At 34.1% G+C, this 21,744-nt stretch overlaps 2 protein-coding genes across 4 annotated transcripts; both read left to right on the top strand.

Annotated features, from left to right (window-relative positions):
- The first annotated feature begins 3,687 nt into the window (after positions 1 to 3,687).
- Positions 3,688 to 15,441, top strand: LOC311300317 (uncharacterized protein). Of its 2 annotated transcripts, none has more exons than XM_084424553.1 (6): positions 3,688 to 3,804; positions 11,315 to 11,364; positions 13,645 to 13,956; positions 14,094 to 14,348; positions 14,469 to 14,522; positions 14,820 to 15,441. In XM_084424553.1, coding segments are annotated over exons 1-6 (867 nt in total). In that variant the 5' UTR covers positions 3,688 to 3,802; the 3' UTR covers positions 15,014 to 15,441. The 2 variants fall into 2 exon arrangements, with proteins under 2 accessions (XP_084280679.1, XP_084280680.1); XM_084424554.1 differs by having other exon boundaries at positions 14,920 to 15,433.
- Positions 15,442 to 16,715: 1,274 nt separating this feature from the next.
- On the top strand, positions 16,716 to 18,556 carry LOC311300348 (uncharacterized protein). Of its 2 annotated transcripts, XM_084424602.1 has the most exons (4): positions 16,716 to 16,829; positions 16,933 to 17,268; positions 17,648 to 17,692; positions 17,768 to 18,556. In XM_084424602.1, the coding sequence occupies exons 1-4, from the start codon at positions 16,769 to 16,771 to the stop codon at positions 17,938 to 17,940; spliced, it is 615 nt and encodes a 204-aa protein (XP_084280728.1). In that variant the 5' UTR covers positions 16,716 to 16,768; the 3' UTR covers positions 17,941 to 18,556. The 2 variants fall into 2 exon arrangements, with proteins under 2 accessions (XP_084280728.1, XP_084280729.1); XM_084424603.1 differs by lacking the exon at positions 17,648 to 17,692 and having other exon boundaries at positions 16,729 to 16,829; positions 17,768 to 18,550.
- The last annotated feature ends 3,188 nt before the right edge of the window (positions 18,557 to 21,744 follow it).

Genomic DNA, 21,744 nt, shown 5'->3' with positions numbered 1-21,744 from the left:
GGCGCTATAACTTTTAAAAAGCTTTAAAAAAAAAAACATATTTCCGTATAGTTAAAGGTGCATTGTGTAATATTTAGGAGGATCTGTTGACAGAAATGCAATATCATAAACATAACTATGTTTTCAGTATAAAGACCTTACATAATGAACCGTTATGTGTTTATCACCTCAGAATGAGGCCTTTCTCTCTACACACACCCATAGACAGTATATAAACTGGACACAGCAACCCCATAGGTTTCAACGGAGAAAAGTGAAGTCAATTAGAAGCTCTCACTTCCTGATGGCTGAGCGACTGCGGAGACTCAAACTGAGCTTGACGACGTAGATGTGACGCAGCCCGTCTGTCTTCTAGTAGCTGTGCCGAGAGAAATCTGAATCATTCCCTTCTGAATCTCGCAGAGACGGAGAGCATGAGTAGGGGCTGTCCATGAGCTAGGAGCAGGAGCAACTTTTGCTAAGTATTCTGATTAATTATTTTGTCATTTTGCCTCCACGTCCCCCCGATTGCCCGCGAGCTTCTCCTCCTGTCCATACGGTAATCTCTCTACTGTGCGACAGAGAGTCGCGTTGGTATGACGCAATCGTTAGCCTATTTTTACAAAAACTGCTTCTACGGGGCCATAACGTAAGATACAAGGTAATGGAGCCTTTTATACATTGTCATGTTTCTTTAGAAATAAATAATGGACAAATGGAGTCTTTAAACGCCTCAGATGTAAAGTTATTTGCTGTCAAAGTGACGCCAAAATGAATGGGAGTCAATGGCTCAATGGCATGCTGACAGATGGTCTAATCAATGGCGACCCTCAGGAGTGGTACACTTTCTGGACCCCCCCCCTTTTCTTCATTAACTCCAAAACTTTGTAATTCTCTACCGATTGAGATTAGGCAAGCTAAATCTTTTGGTATTTTTAAATCACAGCTTAAAACTCATTTTATTAAGTTAGCTTTTAATTGATTTATTGTCTTTTATGTTTATTTTACAATGTATTATGTCTCTTTGTGTGCTGTATCTTTGTTGTTTTAATTGTTTCTGTACAGCGCTTTGAGATGTACATTTAAAGGCACTAGGCTATAGAAAATAAAGGTTATTATTATATTATTATTATTTCGAAGCGCCACACGCTGGCGACTCCTGCTGGTCGAACAGTGAAACTGCAACACAAACCAAACGTGCAGGAAAACAGCTTTTGCAAACACATAGCAAATGATTTATTAAAGGTAAAATCTATCAAATGCAATTAACTAATCATTTAATAAGATTAAATATCAAATGTCTATATAATATGGGTTATTTTATCAATTTTCAGGGCTTGTTTTGTTGGATGGCTCAACTAAATAAAAAAAAAAAAAACTATTAACTAGCCTACTATTATTCCTTCTAATTTTAGTAATGTCTAATTAAAATGTATACTAATGTATAAAACTGATGAGAGATCAGCTAAACCCCACAGACACTTGATTAATGGTTGACAGAGATCATCATGAAACATCATGAAAAACACTGATATTAAGAAACGTTTCGAAACAGTTATGCCGTAATGAACAGGAAGCCTCTTTTACTGAAATCACGTGACTTCCTCAGTTTAAGGCTCCGAATCACTGACTCGAAACAAAATATTCATAAAGGTTTCGAAGCTTCATGATGCAGTGTTTCAGAATCGCCCATCACTAAAGCCTAAATAAGACTGATTCAGAACTTCAGCAAGTTTTCATGTTTTAAATATAAATACAGCCCATGTGTTTTTGTGTTATTATACCAATAGTTGTGTTTCTGCGTGTGGGAAATTAAACCTGTTAGAGAAGGAAATGAGTCGACGTGTTTATAGTCCATTGAACTGAATCATCCATTTTAATGTGATTATGATTATGCTGATGATCTTTATTAGTGGGGTCATTAATTACTGAATAAAGCGTGTTGTTTATGTTTGCCATTGACGGATCATTGTCACTGCTACACTGAAATAATTTATTAAAGCAAAGATTCATATTAGAGTTTGATGTTTCTTATTGGAGATTTTTCATCATGTAAAAGATTGTTTCGTGTTGTAAAAAAGAGCTTTACAGAGAGAGTTTGGCTGGATCCCAATGTGCATACTATCCATCCTAAATAGTATGTGACATTAGTAATTGTCAATACTATTTAGGGTGGATAGTAGGGCCTATGCATATTGGGATCCAGCTTCTGTTTCCCAGCTCTTCCGGCTGTCGTCTATATGGGATTCAGTGTTTGTGCTTCGGCTGTTTCTGGCTCTTATCAAGAGACACCAATGTCTGAAAGCATAAAACATCATTTATACCGAAGGGTTCCAATCAAATAAACTATACAAATAACACTTGTAATTTGATTTCAGAGGATCTTCAGAGGATTCTGTCAATATATCTGCAATATATATTTATACAACACACATGAACATTTACACTGCATTATACATCAGTTTTTTTTTTTTTTTACACTGTAAAAAATGTTATGTTCTATTTACTTAAATAAAAATTATGGTAACAATATTATACATGATATTTAATAAAAAAAAAATGTAAAGCTTGATTTCTTTAATGCAATCTGCATAAATCGTTATTTAGTTTCTGACAATGAATTTAATATTTTTAGTGAAATAAGCTTTTTTATTATAACTTTAACCATGCGGTTTAGTGAATGGAAATTAAATGTTTATATTTGACTATATTGTACATTTAATACACTGTATGCTGCTATTATCACAACTATTTTGTTACTACATTATTAGCAAAATTATCAGTGAACAATACAACGCATTCCATTTTCTTGTAATATACATTTATTCACAACCTAACCATAAGCCCTACTCTTCTGCACAGTGGTAACGATCAAAACTTTTACATAATATAAACTCTTTCAAATGTCAAACATAACTGAACATTAAACATTAGCAGATGTTTCCCTTACTCAAAAACACATAAAATAACACTTTCAAGATTTACTCTCCATTTTCAGCCATGTGCAAAGCATGCTGGGAACAAACAATGGTGTCTCTAAATAAAACCACATAATTGAGCGAATTCTCTTAAAATAAATAGGTAGCCCTTCTTCCTTCATTTTATCAGGTTTATCAGTTCCTCAATTTAAGCCACAAAACAGTGTATGTTTCCTTAAAAACAAAATTAGGAAAATGTATCTCTTGATGTTCTCATTATTTTTTTATACAACACTGAACCACAATTTTATGAATATGTATAAAATATACACAATATTTTAAATTTAAATGAAAATGATAAGACTCATGATTAATTTTTTACAGCTCTGGCAGAAGCAACACGAAGGACACAAAGTCCAACGGCTGCCAATCAAAAGTCAAGTTTATTACATTATAAAAGGAAAGGGACTGTAGAGATGACAGTGTTAAAATGGCTTCCTTCAGGTGACAGGTGAGCAACAGGCAACACAACACAGCTAACACTTCCCACATAACAACATGTTTGCACAGAGTGGTTTGATTCAGTAAATCTAAGAGGAGATGAACAACTGAACTGATATAGAGACTATCATTCAGTGCTTTAGTTTGCTCTGGGAAGTGGACACACACTTGTGGTTTAAAGTGTCTCTGGTGTAATTATACAGTTTAAACGTCGACATGTTTTAAACTCTGAACAAGGTAGAGGTAGAGGACAATAATAACCAGTTAGACTCCACCTTTAGTGGGAAGTGACATATTCATACTCCTACAACACTCACATGTGTGTAAAAAACTTTCAGTTTTGATTTTGCTGTGGTTTTACACATTTGGACACCAGAACAAAAGACTCGTTCAAAACGTTTACCATGTAAGTTTTCATGTTTTTAAATATAAACCCAGCCTGTGCAAGTTTGTGTTATCAAACCAATAGTTTTGTCTGTTTGTGGAAAACTAAACCTGCTATAACAAGTAAATGAGTCATAGCCGTGTAGTGAATGTTTCCATTTGTGTGATTATGATGATTACAACTGTTTTCTTATTTGTGGGTTATTAATATAATTATTATATTATTCTAAACTGATTAATCCGATGAGAGGATAGCAGGACAAATAATTTAATAAACTTTCTGTTTGTCCATTGACTTTGGGTTTGACGGATCATTTTGAGTCTGTGGATTACAGTGGAATCATTTATAAAACCGAAGATTCAGATGATAGTGTAACGGCTGAGACTATCAGACACATTACTATGTGTTACATTTAACCAATAAGCTTTAAAGCCCACTCTAAAAATCAAACATCCGTCTAAAAGACACAAGAGAGCAGGAAACCCAGGTGAAAAGGAAATATATTTAAACTGTGCTTATTTTGATATATTTAATGTATTTTAAGCGTACAGTATTAAGTATGTATTAAATGTGTTATTTTGAGACAACTTTAAATATACTTTAATATGTATTTACGTTCAATTTTAAGGTAATAGTAATATATTTTAATATACTTAACTGTGTTAAAATGGACATATTTTAAGTACATTTAGTGTAATTTAATAGCACTTCTTTAAATTGTGTTTTTAATACACTTTATGTTTTAGAACTACAGCTTAAGTATATTTTTAGCTTCACATTAATGTGTTCCCAGTATATTTTAAATATAATATCAGCTTATTAATAATGTATTAGAAGAACATTATAAGAGCCACTATTAGTATAATAAAAATAAATTTTTATAAAACCATTCAGTATGAAAATAATATATTTTAATATATTACAAATACAGTGAAAAATTATCATTCCGTAAAACACAGTAAAAAATATTTGTATAAAACACACACACACACACACACACTTTGAAAGCTAGTAAACTTCAACGTACTACACCCAGTGTACATCAGTACAGCAGCATATGTAAACTGTAAAAAAAAAAAAAAAAAAAAACCTTAACATAAAATACAGTGATCTGCAGAGGTATTATAAACAACAACAAAAAAACTACATAAACCTAACTACAGTCAATAAAGTGCAGTCATTAATCGCTGCAAACAGATATAGTACTGTTACAGCTCAAACCATCTTCATCCTTCAAGTGAATTGGAGTGATTGGTCTTTGAGTTTGCCTCATTGTTGCATTTCCTTCGAATCAGTGCTCGCACCTCAGACGTGTTGGGAATTGATTGATCACAGTGTCTGTGAAAGGGGAAAAAGAGGAGTTTATTTTTATATTAAAGCAAAATCAACCTGTTAAAAAGTAACTGTTCCCTTTCAAAAGGGAACTTGCACGGCTTCGATGATGCTATTGGGGAACGATGTTCTCTAGGCACCTCTTTAATACTTCGCACTAGTAGTGTCATAGGCTGTCGCCAGTCAAATTCTATTGCCGTGATTGTACAGCTTTTTAAACACCGGTTCACATGGAGGGTGTTCCCCATAGCGTCATCCATGCAGTGTCTCATTCCCTGTTCTCAGGGAACAGAGGTCATAATAACCTAGACGTTTTTTATTACAACACAGTATGATGTTTTGACATTTCCCTCTGTTGTACAAGGGGAAAAAGACGTACTGTTAAATGTATTATAAATGCATTAAAGTACATTTGTTTTGTACTAAAAACATACTTAAGTACATATTTAATACATTTAATTGTAAGTCTTTTTCGCCTGGTAAAAATGGAATTCTTTAACATGGCATGTAATGCTTAGTTCATATTTTAACAGTAGACATTCAATATAAAATGTTAATGTAATTCAGAAAAGGAGTTAATAAAATATCTCTTGAACAACTGTGAAGTCTACATGGTATGTCACTGTATCACAGCAAAAAAGGGCAATTTAACTGTTTAACTGAAAAAGTAAACCCAGCCAACAAGAATAATAATTATAATGTACAACAAATGCTAATCTTTATTTTTAGCATTAATGTTTTAGTCAGCCCCCTTTGACTTTGAGAGCAAAAAAAAGTGATGTACAGAAACACATACACTTCACCTGTTAAAAAGATTTAAGAAAATTAGAAGTTGTGTAAAATATTGTAAGCCAGGACAAATGACTTGCAGCTTTCCCAAAAATCAATTACATAAACAGGTTTTTACATGAATGAGCACAAATTAGACACCTAAAATGGACATTTTGCTAACATTTTCCTACCAAGACTGACCGAATCGCCTTTCAATAAGCCTGATTCAAAAATCTCTATAACAGAGGTGATATGAGACTAAACCATACTTACTACTCTACTCTTTACTTGTCACTGCACTCAGATTTCAGTTTTTCTTCTATAGCAGCTGGTCTGAAAAACAACAAATATTAATATTTTAAAAAAGAGAGAGATTTACATACATATATATTTATATATCAGTCAGGCATGGCGCGTTTACATTTGTTCACATTAAGTAGCCTCTGTATCTGGATAACTGATCGGATTTCTGTTTCCTGCATAAATTAGGTCTGAAGCAGGACACCAGATAGGAGAAAAGATGATACAAATTAATCATCTTTAACTCTATTAATAATTGAGTATCATCTATCATCATTCTATCATTATAATAAATCTATCATCTTTAGCCTAATCTATAATAAGATTTTGTAAACTATCTTTGAAAAGTTTGCAAAAAACTGACCAGCCAATTATGGAAGTGTGTAGCCTACTGATTGGAAATTGATTGCAAATAAAGAAGCGCGTTTACACTTGCCTTTTAAATGTGTAAGTGGACAACTTCCGGATACAGGTCGCATGTTAATGTCAAAAAGTGTAAATGCAGCCATAGAAAGTTATCAAAAAGGCAATAAGGTTGTCAAGCTTGAACAAATATAAACACCAAATCAATACACACTTCCATAATTGGCTGGTCAGTTTTTTTTATAAAACTTTTCAAAGATTATTTACAAAATAACAATAAAGCCAAAATGTTCAGGTAATCAGAAATAAATATACAGCTTCATTTGCAAATACAAATAAAATTAATGTCATGTTGTACATGTTATAATAACTAATTCTGTTTTTTGCAGATGCATTGGACAATGTTTTATAGTTGTTTTAAGACAGAGACAAATCTCTCCACGTAGATTTTAAACACATTTATCAAAGACTTTAGACTTTGACTGTATACCCAGTGCTGAAGTTGCTAGAAATCAGTATCAGCATCATGTTACAGCGGTTAACGTAAGTATTAGACATATATGGGGCGCCGTTTGTAAAGCGGCTCACGCTGAAAATAACAGCAACGTGTTGTCACATTTAGCTTCAAACAATGTTTAAAAAACTGGTATGAATTTTTGACGGTCACTTTTTAGCACATTTACAACAATATTTGTCAACTTAGAGATATTTTAAATAGTTAAATCTAAATATTAAATGTTACACCTAAATGTTAAATCTAAATGCTAAATCTAAATGTTAAATCTAAATATTAAATGTTACACCTAAATGTTAAATCTAAATGCTAAATCTAAATGATAAATCTAAATGTTAAATCTAAATCTAAATGTTAAATCTAAATGTTAAATCTAAATCTAAATGTTAAATCTAAATCTAAATGCTAAATCTAAATGTTAAATCTAAATGCTAAATCTAAATGTTAAATCTAAATGTTAAATCTAAATGCTAAATCTAAATGCTAAATCTAAATGTTAATCTAAATGCTAAATCTAAATGTTAAATCTAAATCTAAATGCTAAATCTAAATGTTAAATCTAAATCTAAATGCTAAATCTAAATGTTAAATCTAAATGTTAAATCTAAATCTAAATGTTAAATCTAAATGTTAAATCTAAATCTAAATGCTAAATCTAAATGTTAAATCTAAATGTTAAATCTAAATGTTAAATCTAAATGTTAAATCTAAATGTTAAATCTAAATCTAAATGTTAAATCTAAATGTTGAATCTAAATGTTAAATCTAAATGTTGAATCTAAATGTTAAATCTAAATGTTGAATCTAAATGTTAAATCTAAATGTTAAATCTAAATGTTGAATCTAAATGTTAAATCTAAATGTTGAATCTAAATGTTAAATGTTAAATGTTAAATCTAAATCTAAATGTTGAATCTAAATGTTTCGGGTGAAACTAAATAATTAACTAATATGCAAATTCAAAATGCCGGAAACCGGAAGTGTCAAAATAAAAGCTCGAGGAGGTCAGTGTGTGTTTATAGCATGGTTTAGTGTCAAATAACGAATAAAAAACATCTCATCCGAGGAAATGGTCTCTCTTGGACATGGATTATCGTAATAACTACCTAAAATAATAAACACGTTTGGAGAAACTGTATTTGAAGAGTAGGCTAGTGTCACTTTTATGAAAAGTGCGGGACTTCTGACCTGTAGGCTGTAGCCATAATAGCCAGCCACGAGGGGGCTCACTTTGACTGAATTTCATGTCATCACTCTGTCATCATATACAAATACAGTTTCTCCAAACGTGTTTATTATTTTAGGTAGTTATTATCACGATAATCCATGTCCAAGAGACCATTTCCTCGGATGAGATGTTTTTTATTCGTTTTTTGACACTAAACCATGTTATAAACAAAACACTTACTTCCTCGCGCTTTTATTTTGGCACTTCCGGTTACCGCCATTTTGAATTTGCATATTAGTTATAGCCTATATTTAGTTTCACCCGAAACATTTAGATTTAGATTTAACATTTAGATTTAGATTTAACATTTAGATTTAGATTTAACATTTAGATTTAACATTTAGATTTAGCATTTAGATTTAACATTTAAGTGTAACATTTAATATTTAGATTTAACTATTTAAAATATCTCTAAGTTGACAAATATTGTTGTAAATGTGCTAAAAAGTGACCGTCAAAAAATTCATACCAGTTTTTTTAAACATTGTTTGAAGCTAAATGTGACAACACGTTGCTGTTATTTTCAGCGTGAGCCGCTTTACAAACGGCGCCCCATACACGTACACGTCATATTAGCAAATGCATGAGACCTATCCAACTAGGAAAAAACAAACAAAAAAACAGTGAGCTATTTATTTATGCAAACAGCAACTAAAACTTACTTCTGATAGCAGTATTCATCTCTTCGAGTCTGATTCGACTTCGACTTGAAAAGCTTGGCTCTGATTGGTCAAATTGAATGTAGCTGAACTGAAAAAGACGTGCTGTTACACTGAGTAAAAATAAGACTGGCAGAGACAATGTAAATGTAATACAAACCTAGAATCACAACATAATGAGGTTCCAAATGTCGCACGTCTTGCAAACTTGAAGATGGGGGAAAAAATAAAAACAACACTAACAGTTACATTTTCTATTAACGTTAGATAAAAAAAAAAAATCTAAATGCTGTCATGATCACTCAACCTTAAGCAGTTGCAAAACATTTAAGAAAGTTAATCGCAAAAAAAAACATCACCTAATCCATATGAATCGTGTGGTTTCCTCCAAGTCCTCTAAAGAAACACATTGCTCCAGTTTAAATTTAGACTTCTAAATCTAATCACATTCAAGGAACATACGCACAGCAAGAACCAATCACAGCCGTTCAGCCGGAACCAATCAGAATTAGTCACGTGTGTTATTCGTATTTTTCAAATTTAAACAAGTAGCCTACAACATATTTTTGGACAACATTTAAACATCTTTGGAAAATGTATCTATATGCAAATCAAAATAATATGATGTTCATATCCTTGTGGGAATTTCAGTAGTAAAAACATATGTAATGGACAACAGCCTAGCCCTTTACAAGTATAGCCTACAAACAAGTAAAAGTGAACAACATTAATTTTAAGTGCTTATATTGCAATGCTTAATAAACTTGACAAATGTTTATAATACATTAGAAGTTGGTCTTTTATAAAAAATAAAAAAATAAAAAAAATATTAAAATGATAAATACATAAATATTACAAATATATTGCACTAGGCCTAAGTGTTTAAAGTACTTTAAACACACTAAAAGCTTAATCATTTTGCTATGTTCTTACACAAGTTACACATAAAATGTACTTTAAGTAAGAGCAACATAAGTATGTTTTCTTTAAATACACTAAAACTTCACACAAATATTGTGTTTAGCATATTTCAAGTATATCAAGTATAATTAAGCATATACTGTATTTATTACCATTGTACTTCTAGTGCATTTGTTAGACATATATTAAAAGTATGCTTGTGTTTAGCATATTTTGCAAAAGTATAATTAAGCATACATTTATTATGTACTTATTGTGCACTTTTTAGAAATATATTAAAAGTATGCTTGTGTTTAGCATATTTCTTAAAAGTATAAATAAGCATATATTTATTACTAATGTATTTCTAGTGCATTTGTTAGAAATATATTAAAAGTATGCTTGTGTTTAGCATATTTATTTAAAGTATAATTAAGCATATATTTATTACCAATGTACTTCTAGTGCATTTGTTAAAAATATATTAAAATTATGCTGGTATTTAGCATATTTCTTATAAGTATTATTAAGCATATATTTATTACCAATGTACTTCTAGCATACTTTTTAGAAATATATTAAAATGCAATTCAATATATTTTTAATGCACTTCAAATAAGCATGTTGGTAATACAAATGTATTATAAACATACTATTTGTATTTCAAGTATATTTTTAATACATTTAATACTACATCTTTTTCACCTGGGGGAGCCTCAACAAATTGCATCAGAACAGACTAATTCAAATGGGCGAGACATGCAAGTATCAAACTTAGTCTCATTATTTGATAAATCTCCCCTTAAAGAAGGGAGTGTTAGAACTAAACTGATGGTTTGCTCAAGGCTCTTGATCTGCTGAATTTCAGATAATGCTATAACTTCTTGCTCTCCTGTATTCTGCTTCAGCTCTCTTTCCCTTGGTAAACTGTATGCATGTATGTGTGTGTGTTAGAGTAGTTTAAGTGTTTAGTCTAGTTAATAAGGTCTTGTTCGTGTCACATGTAAAGTTGTCCGTGTCTCAAGCTCATAACTGGAGATCATAGATCTTGGTTACTGCTCTTAGTAGTACTGTACAGTAATAAAAACATTTCCCTTCCCCAGAAATGTACATTTCTTAGAATTAATAAACAATTAACACTGAGTGTTCACGGCACAAACAGGTTCATTGATTGTAATATTAATTTACAACATTAAGTTAATTATATTAACGGATCATAATCAATTATAACAAGTTAGGATCATTAATATTTCTTTAGAGCTAATTTGCTACAGTTGTTTGATGTTTCTGTCATGCAGATCTTACTTGGACAGTTTTATCAAGTTCAATATTCACATGATAAATCTTTAAGTAACAATAACAGTGAAAATGTAGAGTTGGCTGTATTACGGTCAGTTATATTGTATTACCACTAATAAATGTGTTTGTGATGTATAGCCAACTCTTCTGTTGTTTTCTCTTCAGGTTCAGATGGAGTTTTCTGCCGCTGGTGTTTTGCTTCGTCTATCATAGCGGTCAGTTCATTTTTTTTTAATCAATTTTAACTGTTTTCAATTTTCAGTTTCATGTGGAGTTATTCTTACTGTTTCTCTGTCCTGTCACTCAGCCAAGAGAATTTAGTGGACATTTGTGGATTGATCAAGTACATTTCTCTTCATATTACATCATCACACACACCATGACATCACTGACTCATCTCTGCAGTTCATTCTAGTGTACTTTTTTTAATAAACACTGTTCAGGAATTCAGTGTAAGTGCACTGACACATCAGCTACAGATTTACATTATTGTCATAAACATAGTAAATAGTAAAGGTGCTCTTTGTAATTTTTTTGTCTGTACTAAAGCATAAAAACACCATATTATGTTTGTAGGTATTTAGCAAACATCCTAAGTTCATATACTGGAAAAACAATGCTATAGCCATGACAATGAGCCAGATTTACTTCAGATGAGCCAGATTTACTAAACAGGGCAAATTAATGTGAGAGCGCAATCTCATAAAAGTGCTGATGGGAGTGTAAAGTTCAGCTCGTGATCTTCATTTCCATAATGACCAAAGCAATCTACCAAGAGCAGTGCAAATTAGCGTCCAGTTAAAGACCATTATTTACTGCCTTTTTTTGGGTGGTAAATAATGATGCAAATCCCAGTAAATTGATGAGCAGAAAACTTAAAGGTAGGGTAGGTAGGATTTTTATAAAAAACTTTTTTTCAAATTTGTTTCAACTGTCTTTATATACCAATACATAATTAAAATGTAAGTGCTCTGAAAAAGAGAGTATACAAATCGAGTGACTGTAGACCCTTTAATCTGCAATAAACACAGCTCATTATTTCCATTCGGGACGAAACAATTAATTGGTTTGGGCGACTGTCACTCACTCTCGCAACCATGGCTACCACCCCTGTTGCTAGATCTGCCCATATGCGCGCGCACCCGTTTGATTTGAGGAGTGCAAGAGAGGCGCGGAACCTATGAAGAGTAAAATTATGGCAGAGAAAGAGCATTCAAAATTCAAAGCCCCTGCATATTCAGTCAGCGAAGGCAAACAAGGCAAAAACTACTTCCTCGGACCCTGCCCGCACTCTTGAACGACCTCCTCTGCTTCGCCCTCGACCCCGGACCTGTCCTTGAACCGACGATGCGGTACTTGTCTCCGGAGTGTACTTTACTCCTCATCAGAGTCAACAATGCTTTCATCATGGAAACTCTTACATGCAAAACACCGTATATGTTATGAATCTTACATGAAATTCACCTTCATCACAGTGTAACTGATGGTAATGGAAAAACGTGTATCAATGCAACCTGTTTTTAGCTTTGCCTTATAAATATAGCTCGTTAGCTATAAATATAGCTCGTTACCGAATCAAACAAAGTAGCCTATATTTTAAACTTTACCAGTATCGATATGCTAGCTTGATAGTGAGTACTAAAATGAATCTTATTTGTTTATATTCATAGTGATAAAGTTAGGTATTTTATTACATGTGATTCTGACATGATGTCACTGTATGTACTGCGCTCCTTCCTCTCCACTCGTCTCAGGTAATAAATGCGTCTTCCAGCTGAGCCTGAGCGGTCGGCGTCGCGCGTTCATGTGTTTTTGGGGCGTGGCTTTGGAAGGAGTTCAGAAGGGAGGGGGTGGGAGTGAATGGAAATAATGAGCTGTGTTTATTGCAGATTAAAGGGTCTACAGTCACTCTCTTTTTATACTCTCTTTTTCAGAGCACTTACATTTTAATTATGTATTGGTATATAAAGACAGTTTAAACAAATTTGAAAAAAAGTTTTTTATAAAAATCCTACCTACCCTACCTTTAATAAATCACCTTCAATTCATTTAAATACTCTTCTCCCATAAATACTGTGTCCGACTGGAAAACTCCTACAAATGCATTTACAATAAGTTATTTTCAGTGCTAATTTTCTCTGCGTGTCTTTAGTAAATCAGTAGTTTTAACGCCAAAAGAGGGTTTGTGCTGGTGCAGGCTGTTAGTAAATCTGGCCCTACATCATAAGAAATGTAGCTCTTAAAGGCAATTAATGCACATTATTACACAATACTTTTTACAATGCAGGCATTTCTGATGCTACATTTTGGAGAAACTCCAGCATCAGTTCACAGATATTGTGTGATGAAATATCTGGAGCAAAAGAAATAATAAAATAACTCTACTAGAATACTTTATAATGACCTCAGTTACAGAGAATAGTCAGAAACACCAAATGTATTTTCCAGTATTAATAATTTGTATTGAATGAATATTATACTGTATGTATTTGCAGGAATCCTCCCTGTAGGAAACACCTCTACATTTATACCTGTGACAGGAAAAAAGGGAGACAACGCCACCCTAACATGTGCATTTAAGGGCAATAAGATTTCGGAGATTGAATTACAAAATAAGCAAAAAGAAAACATTGTTGTTTGTGAGACTGAAGAATGCAGAGGCCGAGTAATTAAAAAAGGAGCATGTGACGTGATCATCAGGAATCTGAGCTTCAGTGATGCTGGGACATACTTTCTGACAGTCTATTACGATGCTGATCACAATGTGCAGGACAAAAAAACTAGTGAATACCATCTTCATATTCAAGGTAAAGTAAAACTGATCAGAGCATCAGAAGTGCTTTTGTAAATTGTGACATTTAGTTCCTAAATTGTGCTTTTATAGCATTGATTGCATGATACCAACAAATAAAATAACAAATAAAGTCTTTTTGTTCCTCCTCAGATGAGATCTCTGTGAAGAAAGGAGAAGATCTGAAGTTGCATGTTCTTTGGATAAGTGCTGATAAAGTGGAGAGAAACTCCAATGGAGAGTGGAAGGAGGTCTGGAGGAGATATCACGGGGTCAACAACAGTGATCGACTGAATGCCAGTGACGAGACTCTGACCATAAAAGCATTTATAGCCAATGACGCTGGAACATACAGAGTTCTGGACTCAAAGGGAGAAACCTGGATCACGATCACAGTCTCAGTCACAGGTCAGAGAAGATGTTTAGAAATATTTTACTGCATTTGAACAGCTGAGGTTTATTAATCATGATTTGAACAGTGAAAATTGATGCTAAACTGTATGATTAACCTTTTAATATTCTCTACAGTATCTAGTCCAGAATCAGGCTCAAAGGGAGGTCTAGGGGACACCGAACAACCGAGTAAGTAAACCATGAGACATTAAGAGATACAGAAACTTTAAGCAGTGATTTAAAAACATTTAGAAAATAAAGTGCTGTCGTCCTGCAGTAGATCTTGAGGTTTGACTGGTGCAGTGGGACTGTTTGTGTTGTTTGTGTTGTTCTGGTGGATTCTGTTACTGCTCAAACCAAGCACTGAACAACAAAGTACAGCAGGGGGCATTGAGAGGCTTACAAAATATTTAAACAGTGAGTTTAAAAATGAAAAACACTTTAAAAATAATAATTGTGCTCTCTTCCCACTTTTCCTCCTTCCAGCTGTAGAGACACCTTCGATAGTTGGAGTGTGTTTCGGGGTGGGGGCTCTGGTGGCTCTGGGGGTGGTGTCTCTGATAGTTTTATTTAAATTTGATGTCAGGACATGTCAGCGTCGACAGAGGCCGAGGACAGCACACGAAGAGGCCGAATTACAGGAAATGAATCTAAATGGAGACCAGGCCCAGGACAGCTAGCGACACTGGTTAGATCCATCAGATCTGCAGAGGATTTGTTCAGCATATTTCTGCAGCTATAGGTGTGTGACACGCATCATCTACCAACATATCTTAATTGTTGTGCGAGAGGGAATTATGTGATTTAACCAATGACAACATGACACATAAGACAAGGGAACGCATGACAAAGACATGAGGCTTGTTCGACTTGAACCGGCGCTGCACAGACCGATCGGTGAATGACATCAAAATACCGCAAAAGCGAATACAGAGCAGACGCTTCTTATGCTTTTCAATCACTCTGGTTTTCTTTCAGTTGTTTGTTTAACATCGGTTTTCTTGGGGTATAAGAGGGAAAATGTTGTTCATATTTTCTATACTGTATGTCATTTCATTCTGCTGTCTGTATATTTAAACATATCTTAATAAACAATTATACCTGCTTGAAATGTTTTGAGAATCTTTCCTTGATCATTGATGGTGTTGAAAGCCAAAGTGACTTTTTCAAACTTGCAGCGTAAGCTTCCTGATTGTCATTACCTTCAAAGAGATGGACTTTCTCTCTCAGTTTACAGAAAGAACAACAGAAAATATGCACAATGTTCTGAAAGTTTAAATAGAACATTTAAAAAATACATGTTAACACGAGCCTGATATGATAAAGTGATCTGTGTAAAGTTACAGTATACATTCAAACTCATGTTATGACATGAAAAACAGGAAGAGAAATGATTTGTATGTGTAACTATTTTTTTTAATTCTCTTTTAATATGGTTGAAATTGAGTTTTTCAGAAACAAAAGCATGTCATTAAAGCTGTTCATAGAGCTAGCATTGTAAATTAATAAACTACATCAGATTATCATGGGGATTTACATTATATGGAGGTTTAAAGGGTTAGTTCACCCAAAAATGAAAATTCTGTCAGTATACTCACCCTCATGTTGTTTCAACCCCATAAGACCTTCGTCCATCTTCGGAACACAAATTAAGATATTTTTTATTAAATCTGAGAGCTGTCTCACTCCTTCATAGACTACTAAGACATTATAACTTGCTGGCCTAGAAAATGTATTAAAGACATTGTTAATATAGTCCGAGTGACTACAGTGGCTCAATCTTAAGTTTATAAAGCGACAAGAATACTTTTTGTGCGCAAAAATAAACAAAAATAACGACTTCATTTCCTGCTCTCTGGGCCTCGAGTTTTTTCACGTAGTATAACTGCGTAGTGCATCTGGGTAGTACGTCACATGCTGGTCACACCTAGGCTCACTATTGGCTGACGCTAGTCATGTGTGTGACGTACAACACAGAAGCGCTGCGCAGATACTACGTGAAAAAACTCGAGGCCCAGAGAAGGAAATGAATAGTGGAATAAAGTCGTTATTTTAGTTGTTGTTTTTTTGCGCACAAAAAGTACATACATTTCCTGGGCCAGCAAGTTATAATGTCTATAGAAGCCTATGGAGGAGTGATCCAGCTCTCAGATTTAATCAGAAATATCTTAATTTGTGTTCGGAAGATGAACGAAGGTCTTACGGGGTTGGAACAACATGAGGGAGAGTAATTACTGACAGAATTTTCATTTTTGGGTGAACTATCCCTTTAATGCAATAAATAAATAAATAAAAGTGAGGGTGAAACACTCTCTGAGTTGAGACTATATTATACAGTGCATTATATTTCTCTGTAAAGGAAGAGGAAACTGTGGTTTAAGTGACTCTGCATTGAGCTGAACTTAGTTTGATCGACACCTTTATGAACAGACACAATGGAGAAAGTCATTTTCTTCTGTGTATTTTCTTGTTGGATTATGCGAATCACATCCAGTGGTAAATATATTATATTTCAAACATTCATGAAATTAACATATCAACCTCAAATACAATAACCATAAACATAGTCTAAAAGAATGTGTGTTTATCAATTTGTCAGTAGGAGGATCTTCTGATCTGTTAAGGTTTCGGATGGGAGAAGACATCACTCTGAACTGCAGCATGATAGACCGATATGAAGTCGCCTGGTTTCACCTCAATTCTGAACAACTCAATATACTGATTTCTGCAAAGAAAGACAAAACTGGGAGAAAACTCCAGATCAAATACAATCAGAACCAAACTCGTCTGAAAATAACAGCAGACAGTTGGGTCACCAGAGTCTCTTTAACTATTACTGGAGTAACAGAATCAGATTCAGGACTTTATTTCTGTGGAATAAAGTCTGACGCTCCAGAGATGCACTTCGACAAACCCATCAGACTGGAGATTGAAGGTACCAGATTTCAGTTTTCTCATCATAATTATGGGTAATTAAAATCTTACCATTTTAGATTACATTTTTTAAGTATGTATATAATATACGTTTTTTTTTTCTTGACTTGAAAAATACTAAAGGCCTTGACATGTCATTATGCACCATTTATATTACACAGAGGACAACTTAAAGTTAATAACTAGCCTACCCCAGACAGCATCATAGTGTCTGCCTAGATCTGGTTACTGGTACACATGGATTCCACACGTACCGGATGTGGGCCGAATCTGGGCCGACACTATGGGACAGAAGCTCTTCTTAACCCACTCTACCATACAACTAACAACTAACAAGTTTTTTTGTGTGTGTTTGTTTGATAAACTGATTATATTTACAGGTCTTTTTGTAACAGAAGAGTCAAAAGACATTGTTGACATCACAGGTAACATGTTGATCCAGCACTAAATCTAAGTTAAATCTAAGTGTATGAATATGAATAACTCTTCTGTCTCTGTAGATGGAGTGACGGTGACGGAGCGTGTGTTGATGTTCGGTGGTGTTGGACTGGCTGTGTTTGTGTTTTTTCTGACTACAGTCATCGCAGGAGGAATCATTTACCATCGCGGACAGCAGAAAGGATGGAGAGCAGCGAAACGTGCATCTATGATGAGCCACAGATCAGCTAAATGACATCTATTTCTGCTTTATTTTACAATCTAACTCAATATAGGCCTGTCCCTGAACTTCACGTTGCCAGTTATATCAGCACTGCTATAGTTGTCTCATATTAAAACAGCAAATTGTGCCTCAGATGTCTTTTCCTGTTGGCCTGATCACTTCCACTTCAGAGAAACTGAGATGATGTGGTAAACCTAGCCAGTTTTATAAACAGCAAACCAGTCATTAATGGTGTGGTGATTGTTCAGGTTTGTGTGGTTATTTGTGCTTGACAATAATATTCAGTTAAATATCAAATCACTTCTTTAATGCAATGTTTATTAGTTCAGCATATATAACCAATATTCAAAGATTAGAGTTCAAGTGGTATGATTTACATAACTGCAGCTTTTACATGTAAAGAGTGAGCTCAAAAAGAACAGCAAATATACTTGAATATCATTATGTTGTATATCTTTAGACATTATATATTTATCTATGAGCTTTAAATCTGTTTTCAAGAGAAAATATAAATGCAAACTATTTTATGGCACATAATTCATTAATAAATAAAAATGTCAACAGATGTCTTCAATGATAAATGTATTACTGAGAGATCTGATCAAATAAACAGCAAACTAATAATGATATGTTTTTGTGTGCATTTTCTGGCAGAAAACCTGATCATTACCAAAGCTAAACCTGTTCAAACACAACACAATATATTCAGTCATGTCAGATCTGTCATGACAATCTAGAGAAGAGAAAAGGTTTCACATCAGTGTCGTGCAAAGCACAATAATGGTTTCCTGACTGACTGCATTATGATGATGCACAGAAAACCACAACATATGCGGTGAGGGTGGCACAATCTGACTAGACAACTCAAAAGGGCAAATAAACAAATAAGCTAAGCAAATTAACTAAGGCTTATAGAATAAAAACATGAGTATGAATTAAAACTATGTTTTAAATAATTGAAAAAAGCAGAAGAGAATGAAGATGCTCCCTTAAAGGAGTCATGAACCACTAAAAAAAAAAATATATATATACAGTATATATATATATATATATATATATATATATATATATATATATATATATATATTTATTTATTTATTACCGGTAATTATTAATGTTATCTGAGGTCAAATTATAATGTGATCAAGATTTTTACATCTAAAACATCCCAATTTAGAAAATAATAGGCTATGTGGCATCGTGAGAGGGTCTGTCACAGAGGCAAGATGTGGTGGTTGCAGCAATGGGGACTACAAACCAAGATGGCCACCTGGTCCTGGACTACAGTTCCTAGGTTCCTCAGCGGTGGGGTGAAGTGAAGCTGTTGTTGAGTGAAGGAGAAAAGCTGACATTTAGGCTTGTTTGAGATGAGCAAAATCTGCGCAGAACCGATCACCGGTGATCAGCGCAAGCATGCCGGTTAGAAATGTGTCCGAGTGCGGTCCGCCTTGCTCTGATGTCATGCTGACGTATGTCAAAAAACTCTTGCGACCGCAAGGCGCACGTGTCGAATTCTGCAGTCGTTTCTCTCCACCGACTGCGCTGATCAAAAGCATGATGGGAAACGACTTGCTGACGACACAGCTTAATGTTCATTGGTTTAAACAACTGTGATGTAGGCTATTGTTCTCTTTTAAAATGTTTGATTTTAAAACTCTGATTTCATGTTTCATGTGTATCAATTATGTGTGAATATTCCCAAACTATCTGACAGTGCGATCTCTATGGGTTATGCAATACATTTTTTATAAAAAAACTAAAAAACACACATAGCCTAGCCTATGTCTGTATTAAAGAAAAAAAGATTGATAAACATTTGGAATATTTGGAACAGAATTAAATAAGTAGGCTACTTTGGGTGTCTTGTTTATTATATTTATTCTCATATAAAAGCAACAGAACTTAAATTACATCCAGTTTATTAGCAACACTGTGCACAAGCGTGAATCCCGCGATATCCATCTTTGGTCTCACAGGTGTCAGATCCACTGCGAGAAGAGAGAACTGTCCGGCTTGCCTGTGCTTTTTACACTCCTCCTCTCACTGCAGCCGCCTACTCTACTCTCGACTGCATTTCAGGCGAGGAGCATCTCAAACAAGCCTAATGATCTGAGAACAGAAAGACTGGTTTTTGTTAGAGAGCACACACAGAGAAGCTGCAAGAGTGCTTTGCCTTTGGTTAAAACGTTTTGGAGTTTTGAGTTGATTATTAAAAATAAACCAGTGACTTGATCTCTGCCTGGACTGGATTTGTGAAGCTACACACACTTTGGTGATACCCTACCTCTCACGATGACACAGCTATTCTGCTATTCACAGCTACTCTGCGTTCGGGCCAACTCTCCCCGGACAGCACGCCAAATACATTTACCAATTTAATCTATCCTGCTTATTTGTAAGTGTGAACTCGTGAAATGGCTTTTGGGGAACATTTGTGACTGTGTTTGTGTGGATGGATATTGTACAGTTCATCATCGTTGCTCAGAAGTCAGCAGCGAGAGATCTGAGACTGCTGAATATACATTCTTACAAGGTGATCGTGAACATATAGTGGAATAAAACTCAAAATAAAGCATTCATTAAAGAAATCAAATATAAAACACTGTCTCTGTTCTCATTTCTCATCACTTCACACTAATACAGAGAACTTAAGTAACCATAATTTTACATATTTTTGTATGAATGAAATACAGAAAGAGCTATGCTAATTATTTTTTTTTTTTACACAAAACATGACAAACCGAATTAACACACAGACCTGGGACACACACGACCAAAAGCTGGTAAAAGTACAGTTCATCAGCGCTGCTCAGACGTCTTAAATTAAATAAACAGAGGTTTGGAGTTCACAAGCAGGTTAACACACACACACACACACACACACACAGACACACACACTTTCCATTTTATCATTGCAAATATCACCTATTTGACTAGACGGACAGAACAAGGAACTGACAGGCAAATGAAGTAATCTTATGTGTAGTAGGCCTATAAAAGCGCATCGTTGCCCTTGAAAACAATATAAACTCAGTTTTAATGCAGCAATCACTGATTAGACTTGCCAACACTGAAGGTGATGATACACAGGGCAACTTTTTGGGCAATGTTGCCGTCAACGGGTGAGATGAGATGAGACACAGGGCCCACGACCGATCTAAATTATCAAGATAGAAGTGTATTGCCCATTTTCAATGGGAAAGTGCCCAAGCAACAATCGCTCGGCAAAATTGGCCAGCAACATTGCTCAAAAAGTTGCCCTGTGTATCATCACCTTAAGAGATGAGAGACCCGCAATTTCACGCAATAAATGCTAGTGACCCAACAGCAAATGGGTGTTTTCCCAAAGCATTATTTAAACTCCATTACACATTTATTTGTCTCTCTCTCAATTATCATTGATTTATGATTTAGTGTGTGTGTGTTTACAAAAAACATGCAGACTTGTATATGTGTTTTTTTGTTGAGTATATTTATACGGCTCATAATTCAAAAGCTTTGTTTTTACTATAAAAATGTTTTATTAAAAAAACTCGAAATTGAAACGGATGAACTGGTTTATAAGGGCTGTTATAAGGATACTTGATATATTAGATGAATGATTGATCTTTGATATAAATGTCAATTTCAGGAAATGATTCATTTGTGGGTTACGTTCAGTTTTGGTTTTGCTCACTTTACTTTACTCTAGGGATGGAGAAATGAAGCCTCTTAAATCTTTGAAGCTTTTCTCTGATTGTTTGGAGGAAAGATTTGAAGCATCAAGAGATTCTAAAACAGCGCCATCTTGTGGCAGGTCCCAATTAATGATCGGGA

The sequence above is a fragment of the Rutilus rutilus genome, assembly GCF_951802725.1.
Source record: "Rutilus rutilus genome assembly, chromosome: 11".
Taxonomy (NCBI): domain Eukaryota; kingdom Metazoa; phylum Chordata; class Actinopteri; order Cypriniformes; family Leuciscidae; genus Rutilus; species Rutilus rutilus.
The sequence above is the reverse complement of the archived record's forward strand: the minus strand, read 5'-3'. Positions and strand labels throughout refer to the sequence as shown.

Excerpts from the sequence above, each read along its gene's own strand:
- LOC311300348 (XM_084424602.1), top strand. The coding sequence starts at position 16,769 with ATGGAGAAAGTCATTTTCTTCTGTGTATTTTCTTGTTGGATTATGCGA. Across the intron at positions 17,269-17,647 it reads CATCAGACTGGAGATTGAAG|GTCTTTTTGTAACAGAAGAG; the intron begins GTACCAGATTTC and ends TTATATTTACAG. Across the intron at positions 17,693-17,767 it reads AGACATTGTTGACATCACAG|ATGGAGTGACGGTGACGGAG; the intron begins GTAACATGTTGA and ends CTGTCTCTGTAG.
- LOC311300317 (XM_084424553.1), top strand. Across the intron at positions 14,349-14,468 it reads GATCACAGTCTCAGTCACAG|TATCTAGTCCAGAATCAGGC; the intron begins GTCAGAGAAGAT and ends TATTCTCTACAG. Across the intron at positions 14,523-14,819 it reads AGGGGACACCGAACAACCGA|CTGTAGAGACACCTTCGATA; the intron begins GTAAGTAAACCA and ends TCCTCCTTCCAG.